This window comes from Panicum virgatum, chromosome 4N, assembly GCF_016808335.1.
Source record: "Panicum virgatum strain AP13 chromosome 4N, P.virgatum_v5, whole genome shotgun sequence".
Classification (NCBI taxonomy): domain Eukaryota; kingdom Viridiplantae; phylum Streptophyta; class Magnoliopsida; order Poales; family Poaceae; genus Panicum; species Panicum virgatum.
The window spans coordinates 21030504-21044786 of NC_053148.1; the positions used below are offsets into that span (position 1 = coordinate 21030504).

Genomic DNA, 14283 nt, shown 5'->3' on the forward strand with positions numbered 1-14283 from the left:
CTTGAAGCTCACGCACCCCTCCATCGCCACTCTTCCTCACCGGAGTGCCACCTCCGCCGTACAGAACTGCCGCCGGCCGCCGGCCACCGCGGACCGGCCACCTCCAGCCATCCTCATCCACAGCCGAGCCACGGAACGGATGTACCTCACCCCAGTGAAGCTCCTCAGCCCCTTCTCCACCCGACCCGGCCACTGGAGCTCGCCGGAGCCGAGCTCCCATGGCCGCCGGCCGCCTGCTCTCGCCGGCGAGCCGCCGCAGATAGTCCCCCGCCCCCAACCCAGACCTCTACAGGTTCGCCTTGTTCTCGTTCTCCTCCACCACTCAAACCTCGCCGCCGGTGATCACCAGCGCCGGAAACCTAGACCAAATTTGAACATGGAGTACCACATGTTGTATGTATTGGGTACAAATATTTTTGAGGTCTACAATGGACAAAAATTAAATATTTGCCGATTGCCAGCGAAATGCACTCGGCAAAACAAACTTTGCCGAGTGCCTGCAAAAAACACTCAGTGAAGAGTCGGGTTTGCTGAGTGCCTGACGGCCGGCACTCGGCAAAAAGTAACAGCCGTCAGCCGGATTGACGGCTGGCGCGCGCGGCGGCCACGTGCGCAAATTTTGCCGATTGCCTGCCCCGCGGCACTCGGCAAAGGTATTGTATGCCGAGTGTTGGACTTTTGCCTAGTGCTGGCACTCGGCAAAAATGAAATGTACCGTGTGCCGAAGCTTTGCCGAGTGCCTGGGGCTCGGCACTCGGCAAAGAGGTTGTTTGCCGAGTGCCTGTGGTTTGGCACTCGGCAAAGCACCGAGCACTCGGCATATATGTCGTTTCCGGTAGTGCCCAAACGCATGTACGAAAATATCCTAGAAAATCTTTTAAAGACGTCGTCATTCTCTTCAAGAACAAATCCATATGCTGTTCTCTAGTAGCAACACATTCCTGCTCTGTGAATTAATTTCACAGCTCTAATAAATTTTATGTGGAAAATAGTCTAATCCGTGCATACCACAAATTCCAACAAAAAACATATCCATTACAGCTGGTAACTCGTGGCGCTGAAAACTTTGCCTCCCAAAAAAACACTTGAAAACCTGAGGGTTATATATATATATATATATATATATATATATATATATATATATATATAACATAACAAAAAAATAAAAGAAAATGATAACCACCGTTTAGGGCTCTAGGCCGAGACAATGTTATGTATTTAACCCAGACTTGCTATTGGGCTTTGTTTCCATACCATGTCAAGTCCTGCTACCGATGGATTAAAAGCCGGGCATGCATACAGTTGCTACGGCGGACGAACTGCAGCAGTTGTTTGTTAAGCTATATATATTTCCAGACGAGATTGCAAGGCCACGCCCTAGGTGCCCAACTATTGCCAGCGAGGGCGCGAGCATGATTCACGAGGTTGAGGTCCCGTTTCTGCGATCCCCATCAACGTCTCATGAGTTTTACCCGAGCCCATAAACTCTTTCGTATCGTTACTCCAACGAGATTATATGAGTTGCGACCGGATTGTGACACGCTGGAAAAAAAAATCACAGGGCCGGACGACGACACACGACGGTACAACGTCCGAAGGATTAGTACGGTTGCTTGCTAGAGATAAGCACATGCATACGGTTCCCTTTTATTAATATTTACATGTGTCTCACGTGCGATCATATGCACGCTACTCAGCCCCGGCTCAACTGCCCTGCTTAAGGTCCCAACAGATAAGCAGCTGGTCTATTTATTGTAACTGAGAGTAGGCCGCAGTCGAATCAAGAGCTCATCATCGATCGAGCAGTAACCAGTAACATGGTCATGGAGGCGGTGGCTGCTGCCTCCCCGTCGCTTGGACTTGGAGCCTCCTTGCCCACCTCCTCCTCCATTGTCCTCCAACTTATACTGCTCATGGTGGTGCTAGTGTACCTCGTCGTCCAAACCCTCGTGCCGCAGCGAAAGAGCACGTGTACCGCGCCGCTCCCGCCAGGGCCCACGCCGTGGCCCGTCGTCGGCAACCTCCCGGAGATGTTGCTCAGCGGCAAGCCTGCGTTCCAGTGGATCCACCACGTTCTAGAGAGGACGGGCAGCGGCATCGCATGTGTGAAGCTAGGCGGCGTCCATGTCATCCCCATCACCTGCCCCAATATCGCATGCGAGGTGCTCAAGAGGCAGGACACCAACTTCGCCTCCCGGCCGCTGACCTTCGCCTCTGAGACATTCAGCAGAGGCTACATGGGCGCCATAATGTCCCCCTACGGCGACCAGTGGAGGAAGATGCGACGCGTGCTCTCCTCCGAGATCGTCTGCCCCTCCCGTCACAAGTGGCTCCACGACAAGCGCGCCGACGAGGCCAACAACCTCACCAGCTACGTCTACAACCTCGCCGGAGCGGGGTCCGGCGGCGCCGCCGTCGACGTCAGGCATGTGGCACGACACTACTGCGCAAACGTCGTCCGCCGCCTCGTCTTCGGCACGCGCTACTTCGGCGAGCCGCAGCCCGACGGCGGGCCTGGCCCGCTGGAGGTGCAGCACGTGGACGCAGTCTTCGCCTGCCTGGGGCTCCTCTACGCCTTCTGCGTTGTAACGAACATGGCACCATTGATGCCATTTCGAGTGATTTTGGTGATCAAATGACAACACAACACTTGGACTAATATGATTGTTAAGATGACCATTCTCAGGCTTTTAGGTTCAAGTGATGACAAAGAGAAAGAGAAGATAGGCGTAGCAAGGCCCAAAGGGCCGCCCCTACGGGGGTTCCGCTACCCGGTTAGCGGACGGGGGTCGAGGGGGAGCCGCCCCTCGCGGGTCTCAGGGCAGTGCCCTGAAAGCTCTTCGATTCAGGAGCACCGGAAGAACCGACGCCAGGGCATCGGAGCATCCGGTGGTAGTCGGAAGAACCGACGCCATGATACTTTGGTGCAGAAGGGAATCGAAGCCAAGTCAGCCTATAGGCACCGGTTGAACCGACGGTCCAAGAAGGGGCATCGGTGCAATGGCCGTCCTTTGTACCAGAGACGATGTCAAATGCCCAGAAGAAGTTTCTTCAGCACCGGTTCAACCGACGGTGCATCGGTGCATACCACCGGTGTAATGACGTCAGCGTCCAGGAAAAGATTCCTTCAGCACCGGTTGAACCGGTGAAGCATCGGTGCATTGCATCGGTTCAACCGGTGGTCTTTGCGTCAGCCGTCAGGAGTCCAACGGCTACTTCGGGTTATGAGTGACCGGATGAACCGACGCTACCCCACCAAGAGGCATCGGTTCTTCCGGTGGTACGCAGATTTTCAGCTGACCGTTGGAGCAACGGCTACAAGACTTGGTGGCCTATATATACGCCTCACCCCGGCCATTTGAAGATTGCTGGAGTTGCTGGACATCCCACACACACCCAAGAACATCTCCAAGCCATACAAAAGCATCAAGATCATATCCTTAGCCCTTAGCACACTTTGAGAGTGTTGTGTAAAGGATTAGCTCTTAGTGAGTGAGTTTGCAAGGCTTAGAGCCTTTGTGCTGTGGTTCATTAGTGAACCAAAACAAGAGCTTGGTGCGCCGGCACCTTGGAGCGTGGAGCTCGCCGGCAACGTCATCGACCCTCCGACTTGGTGTGGAGCGGCGACGACATCTTTGTGCGGGGGACGTGGAGACCCCCATCCTTTGTGGAAAAGCTCCTTAGTGGAACCCGGGGCCAAGGTGACCGTGATTATGTTCACGGGAGAGACTTGGTGACCGAGTAGCAATACTCTTAGTGAGTGCTACAACAACGTGGATGTAGGTGTGCCTTTGTGGCTAACCGAACCACGGGATAAACACCCGCGTCAAGAGTTTGCTATCTCCTATCTCGCTCTTTAAAGCTTCCGCATTATATACTAGCAATTTGTGTGCCTTTACTTTCATAGAATAGTTTCTTGATAGGAAAGGCTATAGGTTGCTAAACTCTTTTGGGATAGGGGTTTTCACACTGGAACAACCTAGTTGCACATCTACATAGTAAAGTTTTCATGCGTCTCCGACTACCTGCCATGGCTGCTGGGCCTCGACCTCGACGGCCACGAGAAGATGGTCAGGGAGGCCATCGAGATGATGACCAGGCTGCCCGACGTGTTGATCGACGAGCGTTGGAGGCAGTGGAAGAGCGGAGAGAAGCAGGGGCTCGAGGACTTCCTCGACGTGCTCATAACCCTTGAGGATGCCAAGGCCAAGCCGGTGCTCACCATCGAGGAGGTCAAAGCTCTGTCGCAGGACATCACGTTCGCGGCTATGGACAACCCGTCCAATGCGGTGGAGTGGGCTCTAGCCGAAATGGTGAACATCCCGGACATGCTGAAGAAGGCGGTGGAGGAGATCGACGGCGTCGTCGGCCGGGACCGGCTAGTGCAGGAGTCCGACATCCCGCGGCTCAACTACCTCAAGGCCTGCATCCGCGAGGTGTTCCGCCTCCACCCCGTCGTGCCGTTCAACGTACCCCACGTTTCGCTCGTCGACGCCACCGTTGCCGGCTACCACATCCCCAAGGGAAGCCACGTCATCCTTAGCCGCATTGGCCTCGGCCGCAACCCTGCCGTTTGGGACGACCCACTCCGCTTCAATCCCGACCGCCACATCGCTGCGGATCCGACGATGATGGTGGATGTCACGCTCTCCGAGAACGACCTGCGGATCATCTCTTTCAGCACCGGTCGCCGCAGCTGCATCGCCACCTCGCTCGGTACAGCTATGACCGTCATGCTCTTTGCCAGGCTCTTGCAGGGTTTCTCCTGGAGAAAGCCGGCCGGGATGGCGGCCGTCGATCTCAGCGAGGGGAGACATGACATTTTCATGGCAAAGCCGCTGGTGCTGCACGCCGAGCCACGGCTGCCGGCGCACCTCTACTCGGCTACCTCTATGTAATTCATCCCTAGCTAGCTAGTTAATAAGCACGTAGGTAGAACATGGCACGTCTGGCTCAATGCTGATCAAGTTATCACTGGTGAGCCCGGCCTACCGCCATAGTTTGTGTTGTTAGTAATCCTGCGCTTATTTGGGTATTAGTTTGGTGTTGAATAAGCCAGCCCAGTGTCTTCAGGCTGAGCGCGTTTGTATATATCTCTGTATTGTAAACGTAATTGGATGGAGTAATTACATACTGCAGTTGGGTACATGTATATAGGAGAGAGGAGAAGCTATATATAGAGCCATGCGTTGCACAAGTACAAAATATAATACACGCTATCACTCCCCTGCAGTCTGAGGGGCAACATCACAAGTGCTCCTCTTGTGGAGGAGGAGGCGGAGGTGGCGGAGGAGGTGGAGGAGGAGGAGGAGGATCCCGGTGCTGAGGAGCACGAGCACGAGCACGAGCACGAGAACGAGCAGGAGCAGGAGCAGGAGGAGGAGGATGGGGCGGACGAGGAGGAGGAGGACTTGGGCGTACCTGCCGTCTGGCAGCGAGGCCCCTCGAGGCTCCCGGATCGTGCGATACCTCTAGAGCAACGACCGGTCCTCCGAACTGACGGGAAAAGGTAAGTAAGTTTAGAAGATTTCAATACGTTTCCTTTTGATATATTCAAAATCACAATTGACACTAATAATATCCCTCAATAACTTGAGCAGGAACTTTGACATAGTTGTTCCAGGTGTTGCTCACTACCGCATGGCCAATGGCATCCTGGGCCTCCTCTGCAAGCGACACTACCCAGGCGCCATGGATATTGCTGGGGTACGTCAGCCAGCCTCTTCGTGGGAGCAGCAACAGATGGCTTCAATCCATATGGAATGTCGGCTGCACCTTACACTTGTTGGCCTGTCTTCGTTATACCCCTCAATCTCCCTCCCGGCGTGATTTTCCAACGACAGAACATATTCTTATCGCTGATAATTCCTAGACATCTAGGAAATAATATGAGTGTCTACATGGAGCCCCTGATTGATGATTTGCTCAGTGCTTGGGAGGAAGGGGTTTGGACATACGATCGAGCTACAAAGAGAAACTTTAGGATGTATGTTTGGTACCATTATTCCCTGCATGACTTGCCGGTGTATGGAATATTCTGCGGCTGGTGTGTTCACGGAAAGTTCCCTTGCCCAGTATGCAAGGCAGCTCTGATGTTCATATGGTTGCGGAAGGGTGGGAAATATTCTTCGTTCGACAAACATCTACAATTCCTCCCTCTTGACCATCCATTCAGACGCGATAAGAAGAACTTCACAAAAGGTGTCAAAGTTCTGGACCTTCCCCCTCATATTATGACAGGTGCTGGTGTTCGTGCTCAGTTAGTTAGTCTTGTGGCTAATGCAGATGGTGGTTTTGAGGGATATGGTCAGCAACATGCATGGGCGCAGAAGTCGGGCTTGTGGAGGCTTCCCTACATGCAAGATCTCCTTCCACATAACATTAATATGATGCACTCTAAAAAGAATGTCGCCGAGGCACTGTTTGGAACTATCATGGACATTGTAGAGAAGACAAAGGACAACGTTAAGGCCAGAGTGGATCAAGCAACATTATGCGATAGACCGAAGCTAGACATGAGGCCTCCCGCGTCAGGCAAGGCATGGAAAAAGCCCAAGGCCGATTTTGTCCTGACGAAGCCCCAGAGGAGGGAAGTGCTAGAGTGGTTTCAAACATTAATGTTCCCTGATGGGTATGCAGCGAATCTGAGGAGGGGAGTCAACTTGTCTACTATGCGAATCAACAGGCTCAAGAGTCATGACTATCACATATGGTTAGAGAGGCTTCTTCCGGTGATGGTTCGAGGATACCTCCCTGATCAAGTCTGGCAAGTGCTGGCAGAGTTGAGCTTTTTCTTCCGCCAGCTTTGTGCTAAGGAGTTATCTCTGACCGTTATTGAAGAAATGGAAAGAATGGCGTCTGTGTTGCTCTGTAAGTTGGAGAAGATATTTCCACCAGGCTTCTTCAACCCGATGCAGCATATAATTTTGCACCTACCGTACGAGGCACGAATGGGGGCCAGTGCAAGATCGTTGGTGCTACTCAATTGAGAGATGTCAAAAATTCCTTCGAACTAAATGTAAAAATAAATGCAAAATTGAAGCTTCCATCGCAGAGGCATACATTCTAGAGGAGGTGTCAAACTTCACATCGAAATATTATACTGAGAATCTTCCAAGCGTGCATAATCCACACTCACATTACAATGCTGGGGAAGCTGACTCGAACCTCAGCCTTTTCAAAGGGCAACTCGGAAGTGCAAGTGTTGCGAGCATCAAGACCTTAAATTTTGAAGAGTGGCACAGTATCATGCTATATGTGTTGACCAACCTATCCGAAGTGCAGACGTACATACAGTAAGTTCTCTGCATTCATTTAGTTCTCAAGTACTTCTTTTTCGGCATCCAACCCGTTCGTTTCTCTTTCGACCAGGGAATTTCATGTGCAATTCTGGCATCGATCAAGGATACCTACCCTCCAGGAAGCTGAGACCCTTCTTAGACAGGGTGCAGGAAATGGAAAGCCTGATTTTATTTCTTGGTTCAAACAAAAGGTAATGTCTACGTCGTGGCTCTTTCGTAGTATGATTTTACAAGTTGCTCGGACGTATACATAATTTGGCCTGCTTGAACTTGCAGACCCAAACTGATGCCAGGTGTCGCTCACAACCGCATGGCCAATGGCATCCTGGGCCTCCTCTGCAAGCGACACTACCCAGGCGCCATGGATATTGCTGGGGTACGTCAGCCAGCCTCTTCGTGGGAGCACTACATCTCCGCACCGGATGGACCAGATGAGGAAGGTAGGGCATTTGACAACAAGACGCACCGGGTGTTGAACGAAATATGGGTAAGTCCTCATGGAACTATATTTACAAATACATCATATTCATTGCACCGGGTTTTGAAATAATGACTTTGTTCACGTTTTTGTGCAGGATTTCTACAGATGCGAGGAGGGAATGATGCCCAGGGCGATGCAGGTGGCTAGCAGAGCTTGTTACAAGCTGGTGGCGGATATGCTTTACGAGGCGCGCATCCAGGCCGTCATCTACTACAAGGCCAGGCTCGAAAAAGTGAGGGTCTACAAAGGACCTGCGAGAGACATCAGACTTACCCGGGAACAATACTTGCGGGTAAAGATTCAATCTTAAGGAGTTATCAACTATGCTCCATTTGTTCTTCTTAAATGTATTAGATATTGATGATGTGCAGGTGCCTCCGTGGTGGATTGCCAATGATTATCCGTGCTGGGAAATGATAGTGGACCGGTGGTGCTCGCAAGAGTGGGTGGAGATGAACGAGGCTGCCTGGCAGCGGCGTTTGCTAATGCCAGGTGCATCGCACCATCAGGGCAACCGTAACCTCAAGGCGTACGTGGCTAGATATGTATGTGAATTAATTTCTTTATTCTAACGCTCAATTCTGCATAATTTCTAATCATCTTCCTTTTTTCGCAGTCGGCGTCACATGGTGGTGTGCCTTGCACCCAAGTCCAGGCGTACTATTTGGCCCACAAAGGAAAGGCGACGTCCGAGGTCACCTTCAACCCGCAGGATCCGCCCAAAGTGTACAGCAACGCAACCATCCACAGCCGCCTCAGTGGGTACACCTCGATGGCACAAGAAGTTCATGGTCCGGAGTTTGATGCGATCAATGAGTTCATTGATGGAGAAGTCGTCATGAGGGCGGGAGGAGGCAAGAAGCATGGATGGTACTGGTTTGGCGACAGCTTAGTCGACACGGCGACTACTCCCACTCTCTCGCAGATTCGAGCCAGGAGTACCAGCTCAAGCCCTGCCATACGCCCACGGCCAGACACTACACAGACTCAGATTGAGGCTGTCAAGGTTATTTCTGTTTCATCCATCGTTCCTCTGTTTTTACATATGTTCGCTTTGAATTCTAACCCTGGGATCAAATCCTTTAGGCCCAGATGGAAGCAGCCTTCTAAGCACGGCAGGAGGCGGTAGAGGAGAGGTGGAGGGCCGAGCGGGACGACATGCAGCAAAAATTGGATCAAGCTCTAACATTTATGCAAAGCCTGGGCTCGGCGATGGGTGTTTCGTCTCCACAATTCCCTCCAACCCCACTTGTTCGTCGTGCAGAAACTCCTCCTACTGTAAGTGGTTTTGACTCCTATCGAGTTTCGGAATGTCTTAGTGACTTAGCAATAACCTAGATTTACTTAAAATATTATCTTATGATACATCTACAATGACTTAGAACTTAGGCTAATGCTTGTAGTTTCATTCTTATGTAACTCTATATATTCGCTTATGTGCAGAATCAGTCGGCGGCATCCAATGATGGGCCAGTGAATCCTAACTTCTCGCCTCCGGTGCAGCAGACTCAGCAGCCTCAGCAGTTTGTGTGGCCACCGCCTCAATGGGTGGCTTGGATTCAGCAGCAGCAGCCAGGTTGGTCGCAGACGCCTACATGGCTGCCCCCGCCGATGTGGCCGCAGCACCCGCCACCGCCGCCGCCGCCGTCGGCCCCGTGAAGTGTATGGACTTCATTGCTAGAGACAAGCTTTGCACTTGAACTTGTATGGACTTTGCCGTATGGACTTGTATGGATTTGACTTAAACTTGTGGTTGCCGATGAACGATACTAGAGTTTATTTGTATTTGTGCATTTCTGGATAATATTGAATGCATCCGATGCTTATTTGGATTGCATGTGATGATTATTATGATATATGTGAACTGTTTGTATTATTTGGGGTACCATATACGCAATAAACAAAAAGAAATACAGGATCAGGGACCTTTGCCGTGTGCAAAAACCATGGCACACGGCAAAGAAACCAATGTTTACCGTGTGCCAAAGCCAAGGCACACGGCAAACAATTGAACTTTGTCGTGTGCCACTTCTACAGGCACACGGCAAAGGCGGCCGCCACGTCACTTCCCAGGTTTTCTGCTTTTTTTTTTGCCGTGGGTCAGCTTTGGCACACGGCAAAGGTTTTGCCGTATGCCCGATAAATGGCACACGGCAAACGACGCCTTTGCCGACGTATGAATGCCGTGTGCTCTTTGCCGTGTGCATATAGGGCTTTGCCGTGTGCTTTGACACACGGCAAAGCAGCAGTCTCCCGTGGTGCTGCGGATCATCTCTTTCAGCACCGGTCGCCGCGGCTGCATCGTCACCTCGCTCGGTACAGCTATGACCGTCATGCTCTTTGCCAGGCTCTTGCAGGGGTTCTCCTGGAGAAAGCCGGCCGGAATGGCGGCCGTCGATCTCAGCGAGGGGAGACACGACATTTTCATGGCAAAGCCGCTGGTGCTGCACGCCGAGCCACGGCTGCCGGCGCACCTCTACTCGGCTACCTCTATGTAATTCATCCCTAGCTAGCTAGTTAATAAGCACGTAGGTAGAACATGGCACGTCTGGCTCAATGCTGATCAAGTTATCACTGGTGAGCCCGGCCTACCGCCATAGTTTGTGTTGTTAGTAATCCTGCGCTTATTTGGGTATTAGTTTGGTGTTGAATAAGCCAGCTCAGTGTCTTCAGGCGGAGCGCGTTTGTATATATCTCTGTATTGTAAACGTAATTGGATGGAGTAATTACATACTGCAGTTGGGTACATGTATATAGGAGAGAGGAGAAGCTATATATAGAGCCATGCGTTGCACAAGTACAAAATATAATACACGCTATCACTCCCCCGCAGTCTGAGGGGCAACATCACAAGTACAAAATATAATACAAGCTATCACTCCCCGCAGTCTGAGTGGCAGCATCGCAGATGTTCAGGCTGGATCCGAAACTCCTGGAAGATAGAGGTCGGGAGGCCCTTGGTGAAGATATCAGCATACTAGGATATTGTCGGTACAAGGAGTACACAGACTTGATCGAGAGCAACATGATCTCGAACAAAGTGCAGGTCAACCTCCACACGCTTGGTATGCTGGTGCTAAACCGGATTGTTGGAGAGGTAGACAACACTTATGTTGTCACAGTAAACTATAATGCATAGCACGGCGAAGAGTGTGTACTGCCGCTAAGAGAGAAAAAGACCATCATCACCGCAGGTAACAGAGACTTCGCAGGAAGTGATGAAGCGACCCATATCAGTCATAGAGAACACTTGTTGAAGTGTTGCAATATTACGTTGGAGAAGATCACCAGGAGACAATGCAGTAAGAACAATATCATCAACATATAGTAGGAGACAAGACCACATCAGAACCCCGATGATAGGCGAACAACAACAATATAATATGTATGACTTTGTCGCGATAAATCCAAGTGAGAGGAGGTTGGAGGCAAACAACAGTTTTGCCATGCTCGTGGAGCATGCTTCAATCCATAGAGAGACTTATTCAATGGACAGACATAATCCGGATGAGAGGGATCTGCAAAACCAGAGGCTGCACACTGTGCACAGTTTCTATGAGAGTGCCATGTACTAGTGCAATTTTGACGTCCAATTGATGAATAGGCTAATCATGAGAGTGTGCCACTGAAAGTACAGCCCGAACTATAGCCGGTTTGATAACTTGACAGAAAATCTCATCAAAATCGATGCGTTGATGATGTTGAGTGAAACCCCGTAGAACCCATCCGGCCTTATAACGATCAAGAGAGGCATCAGCAAGAACCTTGTGTTGGATAGCACACGCAACCGAACATGCGAAGGTGTGCATAGGACAGTTGGGCAGAGTGTAGAGGGTGATACGGTGTCCAGAAGCCTAGATTCTTAGTGAGGAGCTGATTAAGAAGATATAGTGCAGTATGAACGGGCGGCCACGATTAACTGAGGTGGGCCGCCGGCCTGCCCGCCTCCGAGGTGATTTTTAAATGTCGTGATAAATCATATTTTGTAGTAGTGCCATTAAACTAGAGTAAGGCTTGCTTAAAATAAAAGGGTGCCCAAGATATTGTTCACGGTGCCGATGCAGCCCTCAGTCTGCCGTTTTGCTGGGAGGCATAGGGGCACAACATGTGTATGATAACACCATGAGTAAGAAAGAATGTGCGGGCCAAGGAGTTGTCAAACTAGCGGCCATTGGCGCACTGGACGCTCTTAATGGTGGTACCAAACTGTGTGTGAACATAACAAATGAATAGAAATTTTGAAAAACGTCTCGGATTTAAGGCGAACAGGAAAGGTCCATGTATAATGTGAACAATCATCAAGTATCACGAGATAATACTTGTATCCCGAAACAGTAGCAATAAGTGATGTCCATATGTCACAATATATTAAATCAAACTTATGAAGACCTCGTCAACACCAGTCATCACCATTGATATACTAACAATTGGCTCATTATTGAAACCATCGGCTAACTGCCTGCACCGGCCTTCTAAGTATAGTACTGCCGGTTTCAAAAAATGAAATCCTCCAAGTTTCTTCTGCAGTCCAATCAGTGGCAGCCGATGAAAGTATTCTCACGGCCGATGCAGTCAGCTGGCTTGCTGATCAACTTTTTTTAATACATTTCAATAGCCGATATGCTCTCAACAGCCGATGTACTAATACATTTCACCAGCCGATGACATAATAATGCTTTTAAATAGCTGATACACTTTCCACTACCGATAGATATCGGCTGTCTTCATGTACGAATCGGTCCTTTTTTTAATAGACTCCATTGGAACATCTTTCTTCTTTCAGCCCTTTAATTGCTTTACCGTAAATATTTTAAACATGTGCAGCTCCAATACTGAGTCATGTCGCCGTCCCGTGATTTATTCCTCGCCATATTGATCGACTTTCCTCGTCAATACTCCACCAGGGTACATTGTACACCCATTACATCGAATGTCTCCATGGATAGCTATAACTAGCCGATGTGTACATTCTGAGCAATGTTTATCACCAGATGTCTTGGATAAATGCAACCAATCGTGCTCTTTCTCTTTTGACCAACCGATTAAAAGAACAAAATTTGTTTCACATTGTTATTACATCGGCTTCGCAATGTTTAAATAATCACATCAGCTTCACATTGTTTAAATAATCACAGCCAATGTACTAATATTTCACAATCAGCTGATGCGTCAATCAACCAATGTAATAAAGTAGCCAATTAATCTTTCAAACATCCGATCAGCCAAGAGGCCGATGTAGCAATATGCACTACGTGATTCCAATTGTTTGCCGTGTGCCAGGGGAACACGGCAAAGGTAGGAATACACACGGCAAAATGTTTACCGTGCGCAACACATGGCAGACCACGCACGGCATAGATCGGCAGGCAAAGGGAACATTTTACCGTGTGTATTTTTGCGCCCACGGCAAACAAATTTCAGAAAAGAAACCCAGCCACACCTTTCGCCACCACTGTCTGCCGCCGCCTTGCCCGCGGCCGCGCCGCCTGGAGCTCGCACCGCGCCGGAGGTCGCGCCGCAGCTGCCGGAGCTCGCGCAGCGCCATCTGCTGCCGCCTCGCCCGTGGCCCCTCCGCCTAGAGCTCGAGCCGCGCCGGAGCTCGCGCCGCCACTGCCAAACCTCGCGCCACCACTGCTGAAGCTCACGCCGTGCCGTCCACCGCCACCTCGCCCGCGACCCTGCCGCCTGGAGCTTGCGCCGGAGCTCGCATCGTGCCTGGAGCTCGCTGCTGGTGGAGGGGCGGTCCCAGTACACCGCCGCTTGCTTCTTGCCCCGCCGCTACACCTCACTACTCAGAGGGGCGAGCAGAGGGCGGAGGGGAGAGGAGGCAGAGGTGGGGCTGCCCGTCCTGGCGTGAGGAGGCAAGAGAGGAGGTAGGGGAGGGAGGCGGTGAGGAGGCATGAGAGGAGGGGGCGGTTGCGGATCTGAGGGAGGAGGGTGCCGGCATGTCGGGGGGAGGGAGGGAGGCGGCGTATCTGAGGGAGGAGGGTGCCGGTTAAGTTTTTTAGGTGGTTGTTTATGTGCCGCGTGCTTTAGATCTGGGCACACGGCAAACCTTCGTTGTGTTCCTCAGATCTGGGGCGCACGGCAAACGTCCCCTTTTGTCATGTGCTCATGTTTTGCCGTGTGCTTCTTGCCTAGGCACACGGCAAATGTCGTATTTGCTGCATGTCATGTTTTTACCGTGCGTTCTTGGTTCGACAACACGGCAAAAAATAAGTTTGCCGCGTGCCCGAAAATTTGCACACGGCAAAAGTTTGGACACACGGCAAACAGACCGTTTCCGGTAGTGATGAGTCGATATCAAGGATTAAACAATCGGCTATATATCCAATGTCCTTATAGATAAATGGTGATACGAACCAATCGGTAGTGATGCAAAATATTTAATCCAGGCTCGATTGATTAAAGTATACATCAATGGAGTTCCGATCTCTACTTATCGGCTAACACTCCAATAAAACATTAGCATGAACTTATCGACTTGACAAGACTTCAATC

General features: G+C 50.7%; 1 protein-coding gene across 1 annotated transcript; it reads left to right on the forward strand.

Moving 5' to 3' along the window:
- Positions 1 to 1791: 1791 nt before the first annotated feature.
- Positions 1792 to 5105, forward strand: LOC120668766 (tyrosine N-monooxygenase-like). Its single transcript, XM_039948560.1, has 2 exons — positions 1792 to 2582; positions 4005 to 5105. The coding sequence occupies exons 1-2, from the start codon at positions 1818 to 1820 to the stop codon at positions 4896 to 4898; spliced, it is 1659 nt and encodes a 552-aa protein (XP_039804494.1). The 5' UTR covers positions 1792 to 1817; the 3' UTR covers positions 4899 to 5105.
- Positions 5106 to 14283: the final 9178 nt, after the last annotated feature.

Excerpts from the sequence above, each read along its gene's own strand:
- LOC120668766 (XM_039948560.1), top strand. The coding sequence starts at position 1,818 with ATGGTCATGGAGGCGGTGGCTGCTGCCTCCCCGTCGCTTGGACTTGGA. Across the intron at positions 2,583-4,004 it reads GGCTCCTCTACGCCTTCTGC|TTTTCATGCGTCTCCGACTA; the intron begins GTTGTAACGAAC and ends TACATAGTAAAG.